The sequence below is a fragment of the Homarus americanus genome, unplaced genomic scaffold (genome assembly GCF_018991925.1).
Source record: "Homarus americanus isolate GMGI-L3 unplaced genomic scaffold, GMGI_Hamer_2.0 scaffold54332, whole genome shotgun sequence".
NCBI classification, from domain to species: Eukaryota; Metazoa; Arthropoda; class Malacostraca; order Decapoda; family Nephropidae; genus Homarus; species Homarus americanus.
In genome coordinates this window covers 359,082-386,556 of record NW_024744014.1, presented here as the reverse complement: position 1 = coordinate 386,556, position 27,475 = coordinate 359,082, and the positions used below count along the sequence as shown (strand labels likewise).

General features: G+C 40.7%; 3 protein-coding genes across 5 annotated transcripts in view; 2 read left to right on the top strand and 1 right to left on the bottom strand.

Moving 5' to 3' along the window:
- Positions 1-404: 404 nt before the first annotated feature.
- Positions 405-22,492, bottom strand: LOC121877601 (zinc metalloproteinase nas-4-like). Of its 2 annotated transcripts, XM_042383403.1 has the most exons (12): positions 22,391-22,492; positions 21,902-21,942; positions 9,286-9,477; positions 8,795-8,858; positions 8,501-8,622; positions 8,049-8,121; positions 7,191-7,308; positions 2,897-3,141; positions 2,337-2,449; positions 1,345-1,414; positions 1,094-1,216; positions 405-750 (listed from the first exon to the last, which is right to left on the bottom strand). In XM_042383403.1, exons 3-12 carry the CDS (start codon positions 9,436-9,438, stop codon positions 575-577), a joined length of 1,257 nt encoding a protein of 418 aa, XP_042239337.1. In that variant the 5' UTR covers positions 9,439-9,477; positions 21,902-21,942; positions 22,391-22,492; the 3' UTR covers positions 405-574. The 2 variants fall into 2 exon arrangements, with proteins under 2 accessions (XP_042239337.1, XP_042239338.1); XM_042383404.1 differs by lacking the exons at positions 21,902-21,942; positions 22,391-22,492 and adding an exon at positions 11,281-11,365.
- LOC121877610 (metacaspase-2-like) lies at positions 10,950-14,534 on the top strand. Its single transcript, XM_042383415.1, has 5 exons — positions 10,950-10,957; positions 11,806-12,842; positions 12,874-13,059; positions 13,352-13,796; positions 13,964-14,534. The coding sequence occupies exons 1-5, from the start codon at positions 10,950-10,952 to the stop codon at positions 14,532-14,534; spliced, it is 2,247 nt and encodes a 748-aa protein (XP_042239349.1).
- Positions 18,388-27,475, top strand: part of LOC121877600 (RING finger and transmembrane domain-containing protein 2-like) — a 28,936-nt gene continuing 19,848 nt past the window's right edge. The window contains exon 1 of one of the 2 annotated variants that reach the window (XM_042383401.1): positions 18,388-18,532. The gene's annotated coding sequence lies outside the window, so the exon portion shown is untranslated. Of the gene's footprint in view, positions 18,533-22,667; positions 22,717-27,475 lie in introns of those variants that run through there. The other variant, XM_042383402.1, reaches the window with a different exon arrangement.

Below are 27,475 nucleotides of genomic sequence, written 5' to 3'. Positions count from 1 at the left end.
AAGTGAGATTAGATTAGGTTACCGTTAGGGTGGTCAATCTTCAGGTTAAATAAGTTGGGGTGTCTAATCTTCTACAAACACAGAAGGAAAATGAAACACAATCAGATGCATTGTTAGTTTATATTAGGGCAAGAGAGACAGACATATGTTTATACAGTATCTATAAATTACTGTTTATCCTCAAGTTCTCATATTAACCAGTGTTAGTGATCACGTCTACACTACACTACAGGTTTAATACAGCAAGTAAACATTTCTTAAATACAGTATGTTCAAATTAACCACAGCGACTGCACGTTTTACAGCAAGTACAGTCCCCTTCACTAGTGCATTTACAGGGGCTCGTCACATAAACATTCCACAAATCATTACATTAAGATATTAGTTTTAATATTGTTTTACTTTGATTTCATAGTAGGTTAGATTAGATTAGGTTAGGTTGGCGCTACGGTGTTTAATAATATCATCAGGTGACATAAACTTTGGTGTCAAAACTTTATGGACCGCTAAGTAATACCTAGAGCAGTTTTCCCCTCTCCACTTACACTGACTCACAAGCACATCAAGGTCCACACTATGTAAGGGTTGAGACGAATGGTATTAACTCACTTGGGGGAAGATTCCTGCGGGATTTGGGACATAAACCACAGGACTTCTTACACTTGAGGGCCATGTAGTTACTGTTTGATGTACACTCCCCCTTCTTACTCCACAGGGAACAATACTTCTCCTGGTCCCTGCATCCTAAAACTGTGACGTAATATTGGTTAGGTTAGGTTAGGTGATGATGGTGAAGTGAGGGGAGGGGGAGGGTATACTGGTTGGTGGTGATGGTGAAGATAGTGGGAGGGGAGGGGGAGGGTATGCTGGTTGGTGGTGATGGTGAAAGACATGGCATTTAGTGGTAGTGATGGTGAAGGAAGTACTTGATAGTGGTGATAGTGATGATGAACTACATGATGGTGCTGATAGTGATGATGAAGTACATGGTGGTGAGAGTGATGATGAACTACATGATGGTGGTGATAGTGATGATAAATGACATATAATTAAATTTATTGTTTGGGGCTTTAAAAGACTGTTATAGATTTACCATCATTCTGCTTTGCCTTGCGACACGAGAGGCAGCATGACACCTCCATGAAGACAGGATTCTTTTTGCATTCCCCCAGCAACGCCCATTCATCACAGTACCCGTTGGTGTCATCACAAAACTCTGCAAGATGACAGTGATGATGGTCAGAATACGTTGAATAAATTATGAGCTTTAGTGATGATGGTCAATTTGTTGTATATAAAAACACATTTTGTACAAACATACAGTCCATATATCATCTGGCTTACTGGATGGGCTTGTGGAGACACCAACTGGGGTCCCTTTACAGTACATCGCATTAATTTTCTTCTTGTCAGACTGTAAGAAAAACAAAACAATGTAAATATTCCTAGCTTACCGACAAAACTCACGCACACACACACGGTACATCATCAAGGTTAGTGTATGGGCAATAGTTGAGTAAATAAAAGATTATAGTCAATTCACAAAACAAAAGCACAGTTCGAGATTCATAGATGTTGTGTTTGTGTCTTTTCTTTGAACTTTTATCTAATGGGAAAAAGACGGACATTAAACGCGACAGGTCCCACTGTGGGGTGAGGAGTCTTGTTCTCTATCTCTCTCACACCACCCATCGTTTGGTTAGTTTGTAAACTACCATCACCTTGGGTCAATTAATTCTTCAGTTCCAGCCCAACAGCTCAGTTTCATCCAATAGTGAGGGGAAAGGTAGTGAGTCCCCGACCAAACACTCATTGTTATGCTGGCTTTAGGGAGTCACGTATTCTGAAGCCAGTTAGATATAGGGAGGAATGAGTGTGTGTAAAGAAGACTAGACCTACAAGGAAAATAAATACACTAAAACACGAGGAAAAAACAATAGAGATCATAATATATACAATTCCATATACACCAAAGAAGTGCACACATAGATTATTCTTAAGTACTGTACAGCCTTACTAAATGTTTAAAGTGACTTATCAATATTTCATTCTCTCATTAGAATCATTGTTCGATTACTACCATCTGTCTCAAGTACATACTATGTTTCATGAGCACCAAACATTAATACAACTGTTTTGACACAACTTTTCGTCATCTACTTCCTTTCAATAGTATCATGTAATATACGAGTTGTATATCAGTATGGTAACAACAGGATCCACAGCTGCGTCCACTACTGTTTGATGATATTTTGAAAGAATTTGTATCCAGTTCCAACTGACTATAATATCTTAGTCATTATTAGCAAGATTGTAAACAAAAAAGTTTCCCTTACGTTTGATAAATCTTCTCTCTGGCCCATTTCGACACCCTTCTGATTCCGCCTCGGCTCGATGGTGTTGTTGCCGTCCTTACTGAAGGCGGTATAACCGTAATGCATAATGGACCCTGAGAAAAGAAGAGAACGAAAAGATTAACGTTTAACATAAGGGTCTAGTGAGATGACAATGTCCACTGTTCATAAGTCAGGGACACTATCCACTGGGCCAGCGACAGGAAGTGGAGAACAGTCACCGAAAAAGCCTAACACCAGCAGGAGACTTTTAACGAAGGACCTGTGATGAAGAAGGCATGGCAGGTGGAGATAGAAGAGGGTTTACCGCTATGTAATACAATATCAATTTACCACGGGCTCAGCTGATAACCTTAACGACACCTGTAGCAAAAGTTCCTCTTAAATATTCCCTAATTTTGTTTGTCACTGAAGAAGGGAAAACGTACTGGAGAAAGGGGGAAAATATTAGTTATGATTATATGCGCAACCACTTTAGAAAAACAGGAAGACTATTAGATAGACTACAAATAAACAATTAATATCAAAACGGGAAGACTTACCAACATCATATGAAATACCGAAGCTTTTAACTTTCTCCCACGTGTAGGCATGAAAATTGTACTCCATGTTTGGCTTAATGTTGGCCCACTTGATGGAGATGTGTTTATCACGGTCTGGTCGGGAATGTTCATGCCAGAAGCCGACAGCGTGCATTATCTCGTGCATAACAATCCCAACATAACCACATCCCATCCCGATGGATATTGCTTGACCTCCGCCCACGCGCCCCACAGAGCTCGAACACCTATGGAAAGATCAGGACAAATACCCATGATCACTAATATAAAATGTTCATCCACTTAAAAGGTAACTTACGAGGTCTTGTGACACACGTGACAGTCTATGTACAGGACCTGCTGACCCCATCACCACCAACAACTTTATCAGTACAAACACATGTCTGAGGAGCTTATTACAACTACTGTATGAAGTTGTCCACACTAGAACTATGAGGTTGTCCACACTAGAACTATGAGGTTGTCCACACTAGAACTATGAGGTTGTCCACACTAGAACTATGAGGTTGTCCACACTAGAACTATGAGGTTGTCCACACTAGAACTATGAGGTTGTCCACACTAGAACTATGAGGTTGTCCACACTAGAACTATGAGGTTGTCCACACACTAGAACCTATGAGGGTTGTCACACACACCTAGACTATGGGTTGTCCACACTGGGAACACAAGTTGTCACACTAGAACTGTGAGTTGTCACACCTAGAACTATGGGGTTGTCACACTAGAACTATGAGGGTTTGTCACACCTAGAACTATGAGGTTGTCTGCCTAGGTCTGTGGGTTGTCCACACTAAATTTATGAGGGTTGTCACACTAGAACTATGGGGTTGTCCACACCTAAATTTATAGGGTTGTCACACTAGAACTATGAGGTTGTGCACTAGAACTGGGGTTGTTACACACCTGGAGACATGAGGTTGTTCACTAGAACTGTGAGGGTTGTCCACACTAGAACTATGGGGTTGTCACACACTAGAACTATGAGGTTGCCCACACTAGAACTATGAAGTTCTCCACACCAGAACTATGAGGTTGTCCACACTAGAACTATGAAGTTGTCCACACTAGAACTATTAGGTTGTCCACACTAGAACTATTAGGTTGTCCACACTAGAACTATGAAGTTCTCCACACTAGAACTATGAGGTTGTCCACACTAGAACTATGAGGTTGTCCACACTAGAACTATGAGGTTGTCCACACTAGAACTATGAGGTTGTCCACACTAGAACTATGAGGTTGTCCACACTAGAACTATGAGGTTGTCCACACTAGAACTATGAGGTTGTCCACACTAGAACTATGAGGTTGTCCACACTAGAACTATGAGGTTGTCCACACTAGAACTATGAGGTTGTCCACACTAGAACTATGAGGTTGTCCACACTAGAACTATGAGGTTGTCCACACTAGAACTATGAGGTTGTCCACACACTAGAACTATGAGGTTTGTCCACACACTAGAACTATGAGGTTGTCCACACACTAGAACTATGAGGTTGTCCACACTAGAACTATGAGGTTGTCCACACTAGAACTATGAGGTTGTCCACACACTAGAACTGTAGAGGTTGTCCACACACTAGAACTATGAGGTTGTCACACTAGAACTATGAGGTTGTGTTACACTAGAACTTTATGAGGGTTGTCCACACTAGAACTATGAGGTTGTCCACACTAGAACTGGGGTTGACCACACTAGAACTATGAGGTTGTCCACACTAGAACTATGAGGTTGTCCACACACTAGAACTATGAGGGTTGTCCACACTAGGAGCTATGAGGTTGTCCACACTAGAACTATGAGGTTGTCACACACTAGAACTATGAGGTTGTCCACACTAGAACTGTAGAGGTTGTCACACTAGAACATGAGGTTGTCCACACTAGAACTATGAGGTTGTCCACACTAGAACTATGAGGTTGTCCACACTGAGAACTATGAGGTTGTCCACACTAGAACTATGAGGTTGTCCACACTAGAACTATGAGGTTGTCCACACCTAGAACTATGAGGTTGTCCACACTAGAACTATGAGGTTGTCACACTAGAACTATGGTTGTCCACACTAGAGACTATGAGGTTGTCCACACACTAGAACTATGAGGTTGTCCACACTAGAACTATAGGGTTGTCACACACTAGAACTATGAGGTTGTCCACACTAGAACTATGAGGTTGTCCACACTAGAACTATGAGGTTGTCCACACTAGAACTATGAGGTTGTCCACACACACTAGAACTGAGGTTGTCCACACTAGAACTATGAGGTTGTCCACACTAGAACTATGAGGTTGTCCACACTAGAACTATGAGGTTGTCCACACTAGAACTATGAAGTTGTCCACACTAGAACTATGAGGTTGTCACACTAGAACTATAGGGTTGTCACACTAGAACTATAGAGGTTGTCACACTAGAACTATAGAGTTGTCCACACACTAGAACTATGAGGTTGTCCACACTAGAGACTATGAAGTTGTCCACACTAGAACTATGAGGGTTGTCCACACACACTAGAACTATGAGGTTGTCCACACTAGAACTATGAAGTTGTCCACACTAGAACTATGAGGTTGTCCACACTAGAACTATGAGGTTGTCCACACTAGAACTATGAGGTTGTCCACACTAGAACTATGAGGTTGTCCACACTAGAACTATGAGGTTGTCCACACTAGAACTATGAGGTTGTCCACACTAGAACTATGAGGTTGTCCACACTAGAACTATGAGGTTGTCCACACTAGAACTATGATGTTGTCCACACTAGAACTATGAGGTTGTCCACACTAGAACTATAGGGTTGTCACACTAGAACTATAGAGGTTGTCACACTAGAACTATAGAGTTGTCCACACACTAGAACTATGAGGTTGTCCACACTAGAGACTATGAAGTTGTCCACACTAGAACTATGAGGGTTGTCCACACACACTAGAACTATGAGGTTGTCCACTGGGAACTATGAGGTTGTCCACACTAGAACTATGAGTTGTCCACACTAGAACTATGAGGTTGTCCACACTAGAACTATGAGGTTGTCACACTAGAACTATGAAGTTGTCCACACTTGCTAGAACTATGAGGTTGTCCACACTAGAACTATGAAGTTCTCCACACTAGAACTATGGGGTTGTCCACACTAGAACTATGAGGGTTGTCCACACACTAGAACTATGAGTTGTCCACACTAGAATTATGAGTTGTCCACACTAGAACTATAGGGTTGTCCACACACTAGAACTATGAGGTTGTCCACACTAGAACTATGAAGTTCTCCACACTAGAACTATGAGGTTGTCCACACTAGAACTATGAAGTTCTCCACACTAGAACTATGAGGTTGTCCACACTAGAACTATGAGGTTGTCCACACTAGAACTATTAGGTTGTCCACACTAGAACTATGAAGTTCTCCACACTAGAACTATGAGGTTGTCCACACTAGAACTATGAGGTTGCCCACACTAGAACTATTAGGTTGTCCACACTAGAACTATGAGGTTGCCCACACTAGAACTATTAGGTTGTCCACACTAGAACTATGAAGTTCTCCACACTAGAACTATGAGGTTGTCCACACTAGAACTATGAGGTTGTCCACACTAGAACTATGAGGTTGCCACACTAGAACTATTAGGTTGTCCACACTAGAACTATGAAGTTCTCCACACTAGAACTATGAGGTTGTCCACACTAGAACTATGAGGTTGCCCACACTAGAACTATTAGGTTGTCCACACTAGAACTATGAGGTTGCCCACACTAGAACTATTAGGTTGTCCACACTAGAACTATGAAGTTCTCCACACTAGAACTATGAGGTTGTCCACACTAGAACTATTAGGTTGTCCACACTAGAACTATGAAGTTGTCCACACTAGAACTATGAGGTTGTCCACACTAGAATTATGAGGTTGTCCACACTAGAACTATGAGGTTCTCCACACCAGAACTATGAGGTTGTCCACACTAGAACTATGAAGTTGTCCACACTAGAACTATGAGGTTGTCCACACTAGAATTATGAGGTTGTCCACACTAGAACTATGAGGTTGTCCACACTAGAACTATGAGGTTGCCCACACTAGAACTATGAAGTTCTCCACACTAGAACTATGAGGTTGTCCACACTAGAACTATGAGGCTTTTCACACTAGAACTAAAGAATTTTCCACATTGGGACTGTGGGGGTTCTCTCCATCCTAGAGTAAGGACATCGACTCTCTCTAAAATAGGTTACCACCACCACCACCATCATCACCTACCCGTCACCCTTGATAAAATGGACGTAGTCAGTCTCACTGGTCCTTGCCACAAACCGGATACAGGTGAGCTGTTGGAAATTCTTTATGGCAGTAGCGATGGTGGCCCGCCCTAATTTATCTGGGGAAGGTCAGCATGGATTACTCACTCGCAATGCTCTACACTACAGGTAACTTATGATAAGATAATTATATATACTACTGCAGGTATATAAAATATATATATTCTAATGTATACTGTACACTCATTATCTATGTACAGGCTGTACATGATGAAATGTATACCTGCATTGTCCATATTTATGATGAACTGTGTACCTGTAATGTCAGGTTAGATTTGGTTAGGTTGCTTAATTTTCAGGTGAAATAAGCTGAGGAGGCGGGGAAGTGGGAGAGGGAGAGGGAGAAGAAGGGGAGGGGAGGGCGAAAAGGAGGTAGAGGGAGAAAAGGGGGGAGAGGGAGAAAAGGGGGAGAGGGAGAGGGGAGAGGGAGAGGGAGGGGATGGGGTCATCACGAGCATTACTAACAAAAACTATATATATATATATATATATATATATATATATATATATATATATATATATATATATATATATATATATATATATATATATATATATATATAAAAGTAAATCACTGTAGGTGCGCGTGATCTAGGTATATGCTGATAACCACAAGGAAAGAAGAAAACACGAACTTCGTGTTTCTTTCTTTCATCAGCCTATATATATATATATATATATATATATATATATATATATATATATATATATATATATATATATATATATATATATATATATATATATATATATATATATATATATATATATATATATAATGGACATTTTTCCATCTTACCAAAGGAGTTGGAGATGACGTAGGGGATACGTGCGTTGGGCCACCGTTTGTGCTGGTCAGCTATACCGCTTCTCTGAGTAACACAGAAACATAGTCTTATCTGTTTTATGGTGACAAGCAGTGTGCCTATTATAGAAATGGCAAATAAATATACAACAAAACACAAACATTATCAACTACAATTTGTCGCTCTCATATCGGAATCACACCCATGATGTTAATGAAACTAATACAACTCTTGTATTTTTCTTAGGCCTGTGAGCACCTGACGCATGTACCTGAAAAATGGCGGCTACTGAATTAAAGCCCCGGAAATTAAATTTCTATCCAATTTGTTTTTTATTGTTGTCCTGAATTAGTCGTGTAATCATCACAAACTGTAAAATTCCACGTAAATAATTTTTTTCCGGGATATGTTGCGGAGCCAGGACTAATATGGACCTGTACTATACCTGTCTCGGTCCTCCCAGTAGTATACTGGCTAGGTCAGATTCGGACGCTAGTTGGATGTCACCCTCGAACAGCCCCGCCATGAAGATAGGGTCGAATGCGCTGTGGGAGGCTATGGCGTCACCTGTAGTGGAACAAGAACAGACGTCAGGGCCCCGAGGAGGAGGCTGAGGTTAAGTTTTGAGTGTCCAGGAGAGAGGAATGTCCACAGGGAATCGTGATGAGGACTTATTAATCTGAGACCATGAACTAAAAATAGACCAGAAGGGGGACTTAATTATCTGAGAGAGACTCACTCATGGGAAGCTCGTAGTTAAAGTCCTCCTCATCCAATGGCTCTGCAAGGGTGTCTGTCTTCATCTGCAAATAAATAAATAAATAATCCACAAACATGTCATAACTTACGGTGGTGGGGTGGGGGAGGGTTGTTGGAGGGGTGCGGTGGTGGCGTGTTGGAGGGTGTTAGAGAGGTGGCAGTTGGGGGAAGGGTCTTAGGGGGGTGGAGGGTGAAGGGAGAGGTAGGGAAAAAGGATCATAACCCCAACACAACATCGCCGGAGTAAGCAATCAACAGTGCTTGGCGTTCCCATTTAACCCACACTAGCATTTATTTTTATAAACATAGCAAGAACACCTGTATTATTTAGTTCACGGAATATTTACCCACTCACCTAACCATCCATTTATCCACCCACTTAACCCTCCACGCATCCATCCATCCACTCAACAATCTACCCTTCCATCCATCCACTCAACCACTTATCTACCCATCCATCCATCCACTTACTGACTCAGGATTGCCCAAGGGTATGTCAGGCAATTTGGACGAGTCCATTATGGGTCTGTTCATGTTGGAGGGTATGTCGTTGGGGTCTGAGGACCTCTGAGCACCGCCCACGCACGCCCACACCGCCAACACCACACCAAGGTACGCCCGCATGGCACTGCTTCACGCTGGAGTGGGGACGGCCGATGCTGCCTGCGACATGAATAGTGATTAATAATGTCGCTTGGTTTTTAGTAATAATAGAAGTAATAATAATAATAATAGAATATTAAATAGATATATTATCATAATTATTATTATTGTTATCCTGACTTACCTGTATACATAAATCCTAAGTTGTTGTCTGTCTGTCTGTTTATTTTTATTTTTTATTTATTTTTATTATTTATTGGGCACTCCCCTACATCCTTGTGTAAGGTGAAGCGCAGAAGCGTTTACAGCGCCCAACGGGGAAGCATGCTAAGTTCATGCTTGCCTTTATGTCTCATGAGTTAAGGGCGTAGAAGCCTGAAGAGTCAGTGGTTTTATGTCATGAAGTTATTGGAAGCTCCAACAACTTGTCCCTGAATACGCATTCGCAACTTTCGACTTACACCAGGTACCAACTGTGCTGCTAGGTGAACAGGGACTAATGGGGGCAAGGAAGTAAGTCCAAACAACTTCCACCGGTCCGGGAATCGAACCCGTGACATCTCGCTTGCGAGGCAAGAACGGTACCGCTTCTACCACCGATCCCCCTGGCTGTTTATTGTAACCAGTGTAACTCTGCGCTGGTCAAAGGTCAGTCTAATGTAGTGAGTTGAGTTACAATTATAGGTGTAGTGTTGAAGGTCTTATTACTTAAGTGACCAAAACTTCTCCTTCACACACACACTGTCATGTCACCAACACTGTCCTGACATTTACACACATGTCACTGTAAGACTCTTGGATCCGCCGTTGCCATGGAAACATAATGAGCCACAACTCAAAATACTTAAGACAAACACTGGTGGCTGATCTGCTCCAGGGCCCTGTTGGGTTACACATACACCGGTCAAGTTACATCAGGTGCATTTACTCGTTGTTTACGGTACATCTCACACACACACACACACACACACTTGGTATTTACGTATCTGCCTCTCCAAAATAATTCTTAACATTGTTCAAAAGATGACCATTTTTTTAGAGGATGGGTCAGTAGGTAGTAGGCAGCTATCAAACAGGGAGGTACTACCGCCTGGGAAGATATTGGAAGCATAATGTATTGTCTAATGGTAGACCCTGCTGTCATATGGCATCACGAAAATTGTGACCAAGTCCCAGGTTGCTGATCTATCTTTCTGCCTCATTTACACACAATTGCAGGGTCTCAACTGTTTCTCTTATTATTGACAACACAACATACATAATTATAATGTTTCCCACTTTTGATCCTTTTTTTTCAGTTTTGTATTTATTTATGGCCCTTTATTATTATTTTATTTTTGTAATTTTAATTTTTATTTATTATTTTTTGCCGCCCCCGATGTGCCTGGGTGGGCTAATCCAGTAAAAAAGAGAAAAAGTGTCTTTTCTTCAGCTATACGAAAATTCTACACAGTGTCATTCCTCGGAGGCGTAGAGCGAGGATGGTAAGTTTCTAGTGAATCCATTGTCTCGTTTATGAGTAACACAGCATCATGGTGAGGTGAGTTGAGGTGGTTTATTTCCACACCTTTCGGAGGGGTCGATGGGCTCATCAAAGGGTTAAAGCCTTCCCCTCTCTCATTATCTTTTCTCTCTCGTTTCCTTTATCTCACATTCTTCCTCATTATTTCCCTATTTCGCATTCTCTTATGTCTATCTCTCCTTCTTTCTTACTATCACTCAAATTCATTCTCTATCTTGGTAAGCCTTCCCTCTTTTTCAAAACATACTTCTCTCTTTTCCACAATCTCAAATGATTTCTCTATCTTATAATCTTCAATCTCTCTCACTTCCTTTTCCCATTTTTGTTTTCTCTCGTCTTACCTGAGGTACACACGAGTCAAACGTAATTAACCCAGGTAAGAGGAGGGTCGTGGGGAGATGTTGACAGCACGGAGGCCGAGGTCGGTGTGTTGTGCAGGGGGTTCCAGGAGGGGGTTTATATGCTCAGAGGGCGCCAGCATGTTTCCCTCCCTCTCCCTCCCCACCCCCAACACACATAGCCAAGCACGATTATTAATTGGTTGGATTTGCATTATAGAGTTCAAGCATTGTGTGCCGGAGAGAGAGAGAGAGAGAGAGAGAGAGAGAGAGAGAGAGAGAGAGAGAGAGGTGACTCATTACCCCAGACAAGACGCAGACCACAGTAGTAACACCTCGATCACTCCCCCAACAAGTACAGCGACCTTGTTAAACAGAGTTCGTCACACCTCCTTCCCCTCGGCCACGCCTCCGTCTCTTATCATGGGCGTGGCCACTGACAGAGAGACATGATTTAATAGGTACTCCGAGAACTTCCGTTGAATACTCTTTTGAGAACGTAAGTCGAAGAGTCTTATCGAACTTCAGTCGAACACCCTCAGAGAACATCAGTCGAACAGCATCAGAGAACGTCAATTGTACAGCCTCAGAGAACATCAATCGTACAGCCTCAGAGAACATCAATCGTACAGCCTCAGAGAACATCAATCGTACAGCCTCAGAGAACATCAATCGTACAGCCTCAAAGAACATCAATCGTACAGCCTCAGAGAACATCAATCGTACAGCCTCAGAGAACATCAATCGTACAGCCTCAGAGAACATCAATCGTACAGCCTCAGAGAACATCAATCGTACAGCCTCAGAGAACATCAATCGTACAGCCTCAGAGAACATCAATCGTACAGCCTCAGAGAACATCAATCGTACAGCCTCAGAGAACATCAATCGTACAGCCTCAGAACATCAATCGTACAGCCTCAGAGAACATCAATCGTACAGCCTCAGAGAACATCAATCGTACAGCCTCAGAGAACATCAATCGTACACAGCCTCAGAGAACATCAATCGTACATCCTCCAAGAACATCAATCGTACAGCCTCAGAGAACATCAATCGTACAGCCTCAGAGAACATCAATCGTACAGAACATCAGAGAACATCAATCGTACAGCCTCAGAGAACATCAATCGTAGCCTCAGAGCCTCAGAGAACATCAATCGCCCAGAGAACATCACAGCCTCAGAGAACATCAATCGTACAGCCTCAGAGAACATCAATCGTACAGCCAGAGAACATCAATCGTACAGCCTCAGAGAACATCAATCCAGAGAACATCAACAGCCTCAAAGAACATCAATCGTACAGCCTCCAGAGAACATCAATCGTACAGAACCTCAAAGAACATCAATCGTACCTCAAGAGAACATCAATCCAGCCTCAGAGAACATCAATCGTGCGTACAGCAACCTCAGAGAACATCAATCGTACAGCCTCAGAGAACATCAATCGTACAGCCTCAGAGAACATCAATCTTAGAGAACATCAATACAGCCTCAGAGAACATCAATCGTACAGTACAGCCTCAGAGAACATCAATCGTACAGCCTCAGAGAACATCAATCGTACAGCCTCAGAAGACATCAATCATTACAGAGAACATCAATCGTACAGCCTCAGAGAACATCAATCGTACAGCCTCAGAGAACATCAATCGTACAGCATCAATCTCAGAAAACATCAATCGTACAGCCTCAGAGAACATCAATCGTACAGCCTCAGAGAACATCAATCGTACACCTCAAAGAACATCAAGGCACAGCCCCTCAGAGAACATCAATCGTACAGCCTCAGAGAACATCAATCACATCTAGAACACTAACAGCCTTAGAGAACATCAATCGTACAGCCTCAGAGAACATCAATCGTAAGCCTATCAATAGCCTCAGAGAACATCAATCGTACAGCCTCAGAGAACATCAATCGCCTTAGAGAACATCAATCGTACAGCCTCCAGAGAACATCAATCGTACAGCCCCAGAGAGCATCAATCGTACAGCCTCAGAGAGAACATCAATCGCTGTACTCACAGAACATCGATAATCAGAGAACACGTGCAGCCTCAATCGTACAGCCTCAGAGAACATCAATCGAACCATCAATCAGCCCCAGAGAACATCAATCGTACAGCCTCAGAGAACATCAATCGTACAGCCTCAGAGAACAGAGAACATCAATCGTACAGAGCCTCAGGAGAACATCAATCGTACAGTACGCAATAGAGAACATCAATCGTACAGCCTCCAGAGAACATCAATCGTACGGTCTCAGAGCATCAATCTATTGCAGCCTCCAGAGAACATCAATCGTGCAGCCTCAGAGAACATCAATCGTACAGAACATCAATCAGAGAACATCAATCCAGAACATCAATCGTACAGCCTCAGAGAACATCAATCGTGCATCCTCAGAGAACATCAATCGCACAGCCTCAGAGAACATCAATCGCAAGGCCTTAGAGAACACTTAATCGTACAGCCTCAGAGAAACATCCTGTACAGCCTTAGAGAACATCAATCGTACAGCCTCAGAGAACATCAATCGTACACCTCAGAGAACAATCAATCGTACAAGCCTTAGAGAACATCAATCGCTGGCCTCAAGAGAACTCAATCGTCAGCCTCAGAGAACATCAATCACAACCTCTCAGAAGTCAATGCAGCCTCAGAGAACATCAATCGTACAGCCTCAGAGAGAACATCAATCAATCAGCCTCAGAGAACATCAATCGTACGGCCTCCAGAGAACGCATCAATCTACAGTCTCAGAGAACATCAATCGTACAGCAGCTCAGAAGAACATCAATCACAGCCAGAGAACATCAATCGTACAGCCTCAGAGAACATCAATCGTACAGCCTCAGAGAACATCAATCGTGCACCTCAGAGAACATCAATCGTACAGCCTCAGAGAACATCAATCGTACAGCCTCAGAGAACATCAATCGTACAGCCTCAGAGAACATCAATCGTACAGCCTCAGAGAACATCAATCGTACAGCCTCAGAGAACATCAATCGTACAGCCTCAGAGAACATCAGTTGGGGAACATTTGAGAAGGTCAGCCTTGTTGTGGATGGCTGGTCCCGTCCACTAACACGGGACCTCAGCTACACATGGGGACAACACGGCCAGTACTTCTCCCTACCTTCTATCACGTCCCCGACCTTAATATCAAGGACGCCCACTCTGATGTTTGGTCGACTGGGGACCCACCTACTCACAGGATGGCCGAGGGACTTAACCACCAACCGTTGAGTCAGGGAATATGTGAGCTGTATCCCTGCCATTCCATCAGGACTATGGGACATATTTCACAATCATATATTTTATTATTCGCTTCGGTATCATTATCCGGCGTTTTATATACACTTTATATATCTTTCAATAGCTGTGAAATAATATCCAGTTCTTGTACTGCCAGATGTCTGATAAAAGAAAAAATTAATTACCACAGCCACACATGAGAATTAATACCTTGTTCCCAGTAACCCGTCCTTGGTGAATATATTCTCATTTATGATTAAATTACAAACAATAATACATGAAAGTGGTGCTGAATATACAAATATGGCAGCCAATCAGAAGCCCGCATACATGACTAGACCCCCTCCCCCACAAGAATGCCCCCCCCCCTAGACATACTGTATACATAAACAGTGACCCAGGAAGTAGGTCATCGGTGTAGACTTCCGGCCTGAACATCCAAGACACCTACGTTATTTCCTTCCCTCTATAATTCGTGATCAGAGAACTCACCCAGTGGGCGGTACAGCCTTAGTGATGTTTCGATGCACACTTGAACTAACTTCGATTTGTCGGAGTTAAGTGAATTAGTAAGAGGCGTCCTCACGTGAGCAGCGAGGAAGAACACATACGGGTGTGTGAGACTCAGGACCCACCACTGGGGTTTTCATGAGAATCTAAAGTAGAAAAGGATCACATGAAGACTAGCCCCCCCCCCTCAGATAATTTAATCTGATGATTAAACACCTGAACAATATCTGGGAGGGATGGTTAGTCTAAGCTAACGCTAGGGTGATCAATCTTAAGGTGACATAAGCTGGGGGCTAATCTTCAGATGATAGCTACGTAGATATTTTCATTATATGTTGTTCAGGGTCTTATTTACGTTGGGATGTTGGGTGCTTCGGGGGAGCGCATAAAACTTTCACTTCCTGTTAATGGATACCTAAGTTTACGGATGGGTAAGTGAAGGCGGCCATGTGAAGTGCTGGCCACATTACGTGTCCCGAAAACAAGGCTGAGTCAGGCCGACGGGACCCACTTTACTCTGCTCAGGATATCCCTCAGTGATAATTTTCCAAATGCCTGTATATGTGTATCTACACATATAAACGACTGCATATGTATACAAGTTTGTCTATACAAGAGCATGTATATGTTATGCGCAATATTAAAAATTACCTAATATCAACATTAGGCAATTTCCACATTACGCACAACCTTACATATTTTCTTCGTGCATAGATGTACACTTATAATGCAATGTGTAATAACTAGTTGCTTACTTTTACCCTTATTTGTATACATTATATAAGATCCATTGCCTGTCTGTCAGTCTCTGTTTTCCTTATGTATTTCCTCAGTTTTAAAGATAAAACTGAAATTTGGTAAGGAGGTGCGGGTGGCTCAAGGGATGGTTGTGCACTGCCTACTGTCCCTCCGTCTGTGACGCCCAGCATTGCACAGTACAGCGGTTCACTACAGGTATGCTGGTACCATCCATATTCATATCCGGGTAGATCAAAGGTGTTTTAGCTGCAGTAAAATGCATGACCTGGCATCATGTTCACCACCATATTGCTTGTTGTCGATGCTGTGTGGTATGTTTCAGGGTGTGGTGTGGTATGTTGTAAGGTGTGGTGTTGTCTGCTGTAGGGTGTGGTGTGGTCTGCTGTAGGGTGTGATGTGGTCTGCTGCAGGGGGTGGTGTGGTCTGCTGTACGTGTTGTCTTCAAACAAACATCCGACCAGGTAAGATTCGTAGGTGGTGACACAATCTACGTATTTCAGTCGTTTCTGACCGTCATCCATAGCACTGCTGATCATAGCCAGAGGGTGAGTGACCCGCCGTGTGTCGGTGTAGGTTGTTGATCGCCAGTCACACAGTAGTCCTTCTGCAGGCGACCCTGAAGGAAGCCGAAGAACCATCTGGCGAGCGAGGGATAAAGTGAGAGGGAAGAGGGAATATTATACGTAAGATGAAAGGGGATGAGAGGGTACAAGAGAGGGAGTGAGAAAGATCAAACGAGAAAGAGAGCAGGTGAGGGAGGGAAAGGTGGAGGGGAATGCACTCCCTGCTGGCGCCACCATATAACCCCCACCCTCCCTCCTCCCCCCTTCGGCCACTCACCTTTCCTCCCTCACTAGTCTCGCCCCACTCCATATGTCGAGTAACGACCCGCCCCTCCCCTTTCTGCCCAGCAACAACTCACCCCGCCCCTCTGTGCCTAGCAACGACCAGCCCTTACTCTACGCGACAAGCCCCGCCTTGACTCAATCTGACCAACTCTACACTGATCTGACCCGACCCTCCCTCCCATCATAGCTCGGCTCGATCCAAGGAGGTTTAATATCCTGTATTAAACCTCCTTGGCTCGATCCTCCCTAATTCCACCATGTCAATGCTCGACTCACAATGGCACAGCTGAGTACAAATAAACTATTGTATGACGGGCAAACAAACGCCTGTCAAGCTGGGCTTCGGGGTATGTGGCCGTCTAACACCAGGAACAGAAAACATGAAAATAATAAAACTCATTTATGTCCATGAATAAGAAACTCATATTAGTTAATACCGATCAACTGAAGTTTAGACACCCCAGCTTATTTTACCTGCTGATTAAACACCCTAACGCTAACCTATTCTAAATCCCCAAGGTAGCGTTAGGGTGCTTATTAGTCAGGTGAAATTAGTTAAGGGGGCTAATGTTCAGGTGATACATTTTACATCATTTTTTAAACTCACGCAGATAGAAATTCTTTGTCAACAAGTATACACGTCGTTTACTTGTTTCACGGATGAATAAAATACAGCCACACATAATCCCTTACACACAGGATTTGCGTAATCTATCGCAGTTAACTTCATTAAATCGACAGATAACGTCACGCACACTTGTTATCTGTTTACTGCTGCGCTAATCTCGTGTGATATCAACCATCTATCCGCAGAAGCTCTCGACCTCTGTGCTGTACTTCTGCGTCTCTGTGGGATATCCTTAGCAGGTTAACTCGACTAAGCATACTGTGTTAATCATCGTATTAATCCTCTTAAAATAACAATAGGCGAGAAATAAGAAGAAAACTATATATTATACTAATACAGTATAGTATACAGAAATTTGGCTTAAGCTGGATATACTTTTCACAGGTGTGCACAAAATATATTTCAGATCATTCATCTCTATCGTAATTACCCACTACTAAAGTAAACAGGCTTTTTTTTATCATATTCGCCACTTATCAGCTTACTAGCCGTTTGGGCGGTCGATCCAGTGTTAGTACAGGAGGAAACTGGGGACTGGGAAATGTGTGGTGTGGTGTTTCAGTATTTCAGTATTTCACTATCCCATTACCATACCAATTCACAGGCTCTGTAATTGGTGGTACTATCGAATCGTTATTAACTTGCTTTGGAATGGCGTCAACAAATATGGGATTTGGTGAAGATTCCACCTGAATAAAAGAGACTGACAACTCATCGGGGTACAGTATGCCTTAAGTATTATTTGTGAAGCACTTTTTACCACCAGTTTCGTGGTACATCTAAGTTAGGCATTGTATACCTAAACCCATGACCAGTCTCGGGTAAACAGGAATAATAAGCAGTCATCAGGAATACGAGACCGACAGCACGGATCATTGTGGACGAGGATATGTTTTTAGGTCAAGTCCAAGGGTCGTTCACTACACGTCACCTTCTATCTTTTTATTATCAGTCTCACGTTTACGGTCTGTCGTATCAGGTAGTGTTATTGGGTCTATCGGTTTTATCAGGTAGTGTTATCGGGTTTATCGATTTTATTTAACTCCACAGAGGTTCCATTACAAGTAAATACCAGATTTAACACGCATTCGTTGCCACGGCCAGCCGCTCACGTGTGTTCGTCGCTTACACTACACCTCTCATTAATCAGTGTAGTCGACTGCCAGGCGCATTATGTGGTGTTAGTGTATGGCTAAATACACTAGAAAATGTGATTTACTGTATAACAAAGTACACAACTAAAGGTGAGAATTAACATTCTGAAGACTGTGATATGAAGTGTAATTAAGAATTTCGGCTGTTTTAATATTGCGTCAGTTTACGAACAAGTTAGTAGTCAGAGAAGAGGTAAGAGGTGAGGGAATGATTAAAAAGTCAGTAAGGAAGAATCAATGTTTGAGGCGTAGTAACTTTTTATTTACTTCAAAGGGATATTTATGGCGAGGATTCTCCCTCCCGAAATTTTACGGCAGCATCAGTAGAGCGCTCTTTCTCAGCTGGGGAAGAGATTAACCAGAACAGGGAACAAGACTATTGTGAAGTATCGCCCGAGACAGAAAAATTTCGTCTTATAATTTTAGTAGTAATTAAGGAATTTAGTCCACTACATGCTAGCTTCTCCAGTATCTTACTCAAGGCTGGGAGGACTGATATGGGGCGGTAATTCTTGAAGAGACCTTTGTCCCCAGATTTTTTATATGCTGTGTGAACTTTAGCAATTTTCAGTTTATCCGGAAAGACACCACTAGTGAAGGAGTTACAAATGTTAGGAGAACAGGTAGTAATAAGTGGGCTATTTTCTTAATGATGCTCATTGGTATATTGTCTTCGCCTGCTGCTGCATCTTTGGACATTTCTATGATGGCCAGTAATTCACCGGCTGTGACCGGGATAATAACAGCTCAGTTTGCTGTCTGTTTTTCAGGTAGGCTCTAAATTCCTCATGGTGATCAGGGATGCTCTCTGCAAAATTTTTGCCAACATAAATAAAATATTCATTGAAGTGGTTGGCAATGAGGGAAGGTTCCGTTACAACTGAATCATTTATCATACAAGCTGAGTGGGAGTGTCTTCTTCAACATGTCTTACTTTTATCCACGAGAAACCTATAGAAATGAACGAGAAAACTATAGGATTCATATTATACGAAAATAAATGATTAATAATTTCGTTCAACCCTGTGTTAAACAATGGGTCTTTCTGAACACAAAATTTTCCCCCAACCTTTCATTTCTAAAGAATAATTTACCTGAAATGTTTCTGATTCAGCTCACGGACAAAGAAATATCAAGTTCACGTGAATTATACCCGAGGTGTCTTTCACTGACATCTGTCAATGAGTTCTGTATTTTCCAGAGTTTAAAGGTCAACCTGAGTCCAATTTTGTTAGTGTAACTGTTGATACCTTTCCTAACATGGATAAAACTTGTTTTTTTTTCTTTTAACTCACAGTTTTGGTGCAAAAGATAAAATTGAGAATGTAAATATGCAGTACTCATCATACAGGTACGGCAGCCGTATAATTATGTGAAACGTAGATGCCTATTATACCAACAGACAGCCTAATGCGCCTAATTTAACTTAACCAGACCTAACCTACCCTATAACGTAACCATTAAGAACACAGTCCGTCAATATGGCTGCAGTACCTATAATATAATTACTGGATATTATCCAGTGTGATTTTTTACCTACATCTAAAAAATTGCTGACCTTCAACGTATTCTGTGATAATTAAGTGCAGGTACAGGATAATTTAGAAACACTCATCCCTTAAGCTGGCGTGATTCTCAATGTTTGACACTAATCGTATCTGTACCCGACAAGTGATAGGCTGCCCATACAGGAAAAAAAATAAAAAAATAACTACCGAATAGTGGACCCAGATTCTCCAAGGTTCAAATTTAATACAACACGTGATAAATGTGATCCTAATTTCTCAGAAATTCGTGGTGGATACAGTACATTACTCCACTGTCCATTTCTTTTGGGCAGCAGTGACAGTGAGTGAAGGTGTTGGCCTCTCACCCTCACAAAAGCACGTAATCAGTCACCACTTAATTGTAAATATTGTATTAATGTTTCAAATTGAGATTATCCTATTTGTCTTAAGCTTAATTTCTTGTATATTTTCCATGACTCACTAAACTGTGACTTACCCAGTTTGTTTTCTGGTATGAATGATCGTAATTCTTTATCATATCTAAAGACAGATTGAGAATTACCCAGTCTGACTTTCAGTGCGACTTATTGTATCTTGTTGACATTTAAATTGGGACTCATGCAACTTGTCTTTCAGTATATATTAAATAACTTCTTAACTTTGTGTTTTATAAATTAATTACTTTCATTTATATTTTCCTAATCTAACCTAACCAACTTAACTTTACCTAACTCCCGCCATAAAAAGTTGTTAAACCATATTAAGTTGCTAACCAGCAAAAGAAACTTAACTTAATATTAAGGTGCGTCAGAGTGCAGCGATGGCATCCGACTGTTCTTTAACGCGGTCTTGATCCTCAACAAACACAGATAACTTGCTATAACTAATGGAAAATGACGCCATATTTTCGTACGAGGTTATAGGCTCCCGTCCCCTTCAGGCCGTTCAGGGAGATCTATAAAGTTAGGAAACAGTGAAGCCTATTAAATCGAAAACAAAAGACAAACCCATCAAACATTTACGGTTTTATAACCAGGGAGCTTGAATACGTTTATTCAATCTCCTAGTATTAAAACCTCCCGATGATATTCTCCAGCGTGTTTTACTTGTTAACAATATTGGAATCATATATTTATAGTTTCAGAGCAGACGAGAACAATGGACGCCACTTGAGAATGAACATAAGAACATAAGAAAATAAGGAGTCTGCAATAGGCCGGTTGGCCTGTGCATGGCAGCTCCTGTCGAGAGTTACTACCACTCTCTATTATCCATGAGTCTATCCAGCCTCCTTTTGAAACTTTCCAGCGTTCCAGCACTTACTACAAAGTTGCTAAGCTTGTTCCACTCGTCCACCACCCTATTTGTGAACCAGTTCCTTCCTATCTCCCTCCTAAGCCTAAACTTAGCCAACTTAAATCCGTTGCTCCGACTCCTATCCTGCTCGGATATTATAAGAACTTTACCTATATCCCCTTTATTGATTCCTGGCTGGTTGGTGTAGGTAGAAAGAGAGCGATCACCACGAGGTCAGGTCTTAAATAGCGGAGGTAGGCGTGGCTTAGTAGTTGACCTCCATCATGTAAGGCGGCGCTGGTTGACCCAGACCACGAGGCATACACTGGGGAATTCGCGGGGTCGGCTACTCAGCGACAAACAGCGTCTGTAGGGGAGAAATCCACTACACTTTCACCAAGGGTTCGAGCCTCGGCCCAACCACACGTGAGAAGGGTATTATCCAGTGTGACCCTACCAAACACCACAGGTTTCCCGGTCCCCAGTTTCCTCCTGTACTAACACTTGATAAACAGCTGATAAGTGGCGAATATGGTAAAAAAAAATATATATAAAAAAAATACACAAAAAGAAAACCCAGTCTCATTCCAAAGTAACCAACCAACCTACCAAACCTAATCTACAAGGAGGAGGAGGAAAGGAGGAGACAACTCACCTTAAGTGTGGAGTATAGCCTCAGGTAAAGGTGGCGGGAACCTGCGGACAGCCAATGGACGAATATTAACCCAGTTTTTTTTCCGTGTTTTACCCCCAACTTCCTTCTTCCATGCCCTGCCCAATGCATGTGATTTATGATCGAAGTTAGAGAAACACGAAATAAAATAAAATTGAAGGAATACGTTGTTGTATTTAAAAAAATAACCTTTATATAAACTTTTGATAATCGTTTCCTTCACTTTTATCTTATTTTTTCGCGTAACGCTGATCACGACATTGTGAGATGTATATCAGAATTAGAATTATCATTAGTGGTAAATTCATGTTGAGAAGATGTAAGAATGTATTACACCTCAATTCAAAGATAAATAAACTTAAGACTTTTGGCCTGTACACAAGCTCTTGCGTTAAAGAGTCGGGGTACTCGGCTTTACAAGCTTTTCTATGTGCTCATCAGTTTACAGCGGGTGAAATACAAATTGCTTACCTCCCGTATCCTCGCCATGTTTACTGTGAACTGTGATGCACTTGTCGTTTATCGGGGAAGGAGATACAATAGTTTGGTGCGTCACTTGTACTGTAGTTAAGCAAGGCGAGGAAGACGACGCGTTCACCAGCGGGGAAATATTTTATCTAATAATTGATGTAGATTATAAATTCAATTTTATTTAATAGTAAAATTTCTTATTTTATTTATGATTTAAGATACATATGAAATAAAAATATGTATTTATCATTAATTTTATTTAATACGAATGGTGTCTGTTTACTCTTGTCATGGGTTAAAGGGAAGGAGGCCGAGCTGACCAGAGTGTGAGTTGAAGGATCTGTTTCTCACCTGAGGGAGAGTTAATGCTACTCGGTGAAGTAAAAAGAATATAAAATGATTTGTGATGGCTGTTTTGGGAAAGTAATTTAAGAAATTAAGGCCAATAACATTTACAGTATGTTGCACCACTTTGGGTGAGGCTCAGCATAATAAAATAATAGTAATAATAATAATTATAATATTAATTCAGTAAAAATGTCTGTAAATATTTGGCGGATAGTTTTGGTCTCATTTTGCTCAATATTTGATGCGTAATGCAATGGAGAGTCTTGGTAAATATTCGTCCAGTGGCTGTCCTCAGGTTTTTGTACGAGAATAGTTTTGGGGGTAATTTTTCACTTCTGCACCTGTTTTTGTTTGGATATTAAAAATATGTTTTTGCTATGATATTTGGTGAGTTTCAAGCGAATTTGATATTCATTTCCGCCGGAAATAACTAGTTTTTGCCCCCAACAATAATGGGGGGAGAGCCTGATAAATCGGGGTTTTTGGGTGGAGGAGAAAACGAATCATCTAATCTAACAAAACCTAACCTAACCCCCTAGCCGGGGGGGCTCCATCCCCAGTAGGCCTAGCTTAAACTAACCTAAATGTTTCAGTACTTAAAAACTTTGGGGCATGTCATGTCCAAAAGCACAATACCTTAGTTAGAAGTGGAAGGACCAGGGATACGTTAGAATTTGATAGACTAATCCTCTTTCTCGTAAAACTCGGCAATAAACTTAAAATAGTCGTAGGAGCACAAATGACAACCAACCTTCGCCACGGCCATTGTGAGACTGGTCAACGAAATTACCCAGGCTGCTTCCTTTGAAAAATAATCAAATATGATTGGTCGAAAAAAATTCGCGTGATGATATCCATGCATCATTGGTCACGACTGGATGACGTCAATCAATATTGCCCATGCTTGAAATGCAGATAACATCTCCTCAAGGTAAATAAGACACGGCGACACTTGTGACTGAGCGCAATATCTCGGTTATCCTTAATATCCGGCTGAAATATCAAAGAAGAAAAAGGTCTTCGAATTTTCTAAACACATTAATAACAGCGAGAGAAAGACCAGTGCATAAAGAATAATTTACTGTTTTTTTGGTGTTTTATTAAATTTTTACCTTCATTTCATGTGTAAATTAGCTGATTTTGCATATATATATATATATATATATATATATATATATATATATATATATATATATATATATATATATATATATATATAATAGAAACAGCTAATTTGAACAAATATTGAGGTCAAATTCGAATAAAACACCAGAAAACACAAAAAACTATTATCATACCAAAGGAACCAACCTACCTAACCTACCTAACCTAACCTAACCTACTCTACTCTACCCTGCCCTACAAGGTTCTTGGGTTGCGAGGAGGAGACAAAGTGATTCTAAGTGAGGAGTATAGCCTCGGGTAAGCATAGCGGGAATAGAAATATACGCATAGAAATTTGTGAGTTACTCCATTAATATTGATTTGTACAATAAATGATATGAAGTCATATGGTTCTTTTTTTCTAGAACTTGTGTCTAATATTGAGAAGTGGAAAGCTGCGGATAGCCATTGAACGAAATTAACCAGTCTATTTTGTGGAAACGCTAAAAAAATGTTTTTTCAACTTCCAAGTTGAGAATCACAAAAAAAAGGTTACTACAACCGTTTTCAATTGAAAAGCAACAAATATTGAGGAAACTGAAACCAAAATTGTCTCCAATTCTGACCTGGAAGTGTAACTGTGAGGCTCCACTCCCCCAGACCCCCAATTTCTAACTTAACCCAAAATAACCTTACCAATCATAACTGTGACCTGACGTACAATCTAACTCTCCATACAAATCAATAACAAAATAAACACCCTGATCAACCTACCTAACCTAGATAATACACTTCCATCCTTGGGTTATTATGTTATGATGAATTGGTGTCCGGTTGTAATTCCTCCAGCCTTATTGATATTTGAGATATAAGAAACAAGTTTTTCTGTCTTAATATTTTCTTGAAAAGTGGCTCCTTCTAACAAGGTGAAGAGAAAGCCATAATAGAAATACAGGCAGAGTCATCTTCTAATATAGTTATTTACAGTAGTTTTTGCTCCAAGATAAGTGTTCAGTCCAAATAACTTTGGATATATTGTACTTTACCTTAAATTAATGATTTTAACTGTGTTGGGTGAAGTCTTGCATGTGAGGTTAAATTAAGTTCATTCATTTTGTGTATCTGAAAAGATCTACATGATAGTCCAGTTACTATTCCTTTTTTTTATTTTTTACCTACTTTTTCAATGAGGCATTAGATATGGTTATATGCAGTACTGTACTGTATAGAGAAACTGCTACTAAATAGTGATGCTTTACATACTCCAAGCAAATAGACATACAGTACAGTATAGTCTGGATTTACGCGGTCAATTGAACCCGTGGAGGTCCGCGTAAAACGAGAAATGCGTAAACGAAATAACAGGACATATGGGATTAATTGAAATAGAAACTGGGCAGACCCCACAATTAATATTTAAGAGAAATACAATCGCCGGTTAATGTCTGTTCAAATAATGGACTCAACTCCCGCTCCCCCCCTCTTCCCACGCTCGCTGGCTCCCTCCCTACCCCCCCCACTGTTTTGAGAAATGTTTGGGGAAAAAGACTAGGCTTTTAGGTTTAGTAATAAATAATACCTCAGACTATAGTTAGGAGAATATAATTTACATTGCTGGATTCCATACAAGACAGTGAATAATTTGAATATAAACGTCATATATTTTGCACAAAAGATAAAAATTTTGCTCTCTAATAAAATTCTTAAATTAGATCTAAAATTTATATGTCTAATGCAAATTTTATCTTGTTTATATTCAAATTAATCACTATCTTATAAAAATTCCAGCAATGTAAATTATATTCTGGCTGGGTAATTTCTATGAATTTTATGAGCTAAAAACAAATATCTCATGTAAATAAACAAATTATACTTCACCAGACACAATACGTTACGTACGTTGTAGTAAAAATATTATCTTAATTTTATGATAGTATGCACACACAATTAATATTTAAGAGAAATATCAAAAGCGGTATTATTAGGTTTTTTAACACTTACGTTAGTAGAAGAGATGGCTGGGTACACGGGGTTGGTTCTGAGGCAGAGGGCAGATTATTGGCCCTCACCTGTATCACTTGTATCAATTGTATCACTATTCACCACAGAGGCTTGCAGGGCCTCTTTGTCAAACCCCTCAAAGTCCATATCCTCATTATCACTATCACTGACTTGGGCTGGCTGTGATGGGTGGCGGGTGAAGAACTCGGTAATGTTTTGTTGACTGGGCGACCTAGTGAGCACCCTGCCCGTGCCACTTCCCGCGTAAATGATGGAATGTACCGCATAACTAATAATTGCCGGTCTTTGACAGGTGCCGCGTAAATGACCAAACACGTAAAGGAAATCCGCTTAAATCCAGACTATACTATACTGTACTGTACTGTAATGCACCTTAGTATAGTACTGTATAGGCAGACTCCAAATTACAAGGATTTGATTTACAAAAATTCACAGTTACTGAAACTAATTTTGTCCTGTATTTTAATTCAGGATTGAAAACACCAAATTAAAAAAAAATCATTATTGATAATGAAATTTGTTAAAATAATGTTGTTGTTTTTTTACTATCAATATGCTTACTGATTTCACTAACTTATTTCATTATTCTCTAACACTTGCAATCATATGAAGTCATCATTTTCCTATATGTACTACAGTACAGTATAGAGTAGTCATTATATACAGGTCAGGCAGTCCCCGAGTTATGACTCAGACTTACGAACACCCACACTTACAAATGGGATCCCAATACATTCATCGCCAAAATTTTTAATTAAAATCCCATTTTTTACATTATTTTTATAATTTTGTCTTGTTTAACATTACTTTATTTACAGTATTTACATTATTTGTGATGTATGAGATACAGTATTATCGTTGTTTTTTATGGGCAAGGTTGTGCTTTAACTTAACTTAAACTATGGAATTAACACTGCTCTAACTTACCAACAAATCGACCCATGATCAGGGTCCAGGAACGTATCCCTGTCATAACTTATTTCTCAGGCTCACGTGAAGACAAATAACTTGTCACTCACACCACCACACACAGTCACTGATTATTCATTTTCTTCACATTTACCCTCATGTAATACTGTACTGTGTGTGGCAAATTAAATACTGTAAAATAAATTTATTGTGTACTGTACCGTACTCTTAAATTTCATTTACTAATTATGTATAATAAATGTATAGTTTTAAGAGAAAGTGTGGAGTATGGAAGTAAAGTGGACTGTCAGCTGATAGTTGAGATGGCGTTCATGCCATGTAAGCAAAGCAGCGGGAATTTAGGATGACTCGGTAACTCACCAGGAGTAGAGCTTTTTGTTTTATTTTTTCTCCTAGGGAACTCATCTCCAAATACATAATGGGAGTCAATGTACAGGTACATCACTACTTTACTGCATATATTTCACTTAGGGATAATGTTTATTATTGGCTGATAAGTAATCATTGTGTGCACTATAAATTTTAATTAAGAACTTCTTTTGTATTTTGAGGTATTTTATGACTTTCTGCTTATGCATTTCAGTTTTTATAATGGTACAATATTATACAGAAAAATCTAATTAAATTTACAAAAGGTTTTCAGGAATGAAACCCTTTTGTAAATCAGGGTCTGCCTTTACT

Bases quoted from the DNA above. Each gene is read 5' to 3' on its own strand.
- LOC121877601 (XM_042383403.1), bottom strand. From the start codon at position 9,438: ATGCGGGCGTACCTTGGTGTGGTGTTGGCGGTGTGGGCGTGCGTGGGC. The intron at 7,309-8,048 runs GTAAGATGGAAA...GACCTTCCCCAG, and splicing joins CGTCATCTCCAACTCCTTTG to ATAAATTAGGGCGGGCCACC. The intron at 751-1,093 runs GTAAATCTATAA...ATTACGTCACAG, and splicing joins CAAGGCAAAGCAGAATGATG to TTTTAGGATGCAGGGACCAG.
- LOC121877610 (XM_042383415.1), top strand. The intron at 12,843-12,873 runs GTACAGCCTCAG...CAATCATTACAG, and splicing joins AGCCTCAGAGAACATCAATC to AGAACATCAATCGTACAGCC. The intron at 13,797-13,963 runs GTACAGCCTCAG...TCAATCGTACAG, and splicing joins AGCCTTAGAGAACATCAATC to CCTCAGAGAGAACATCAATC.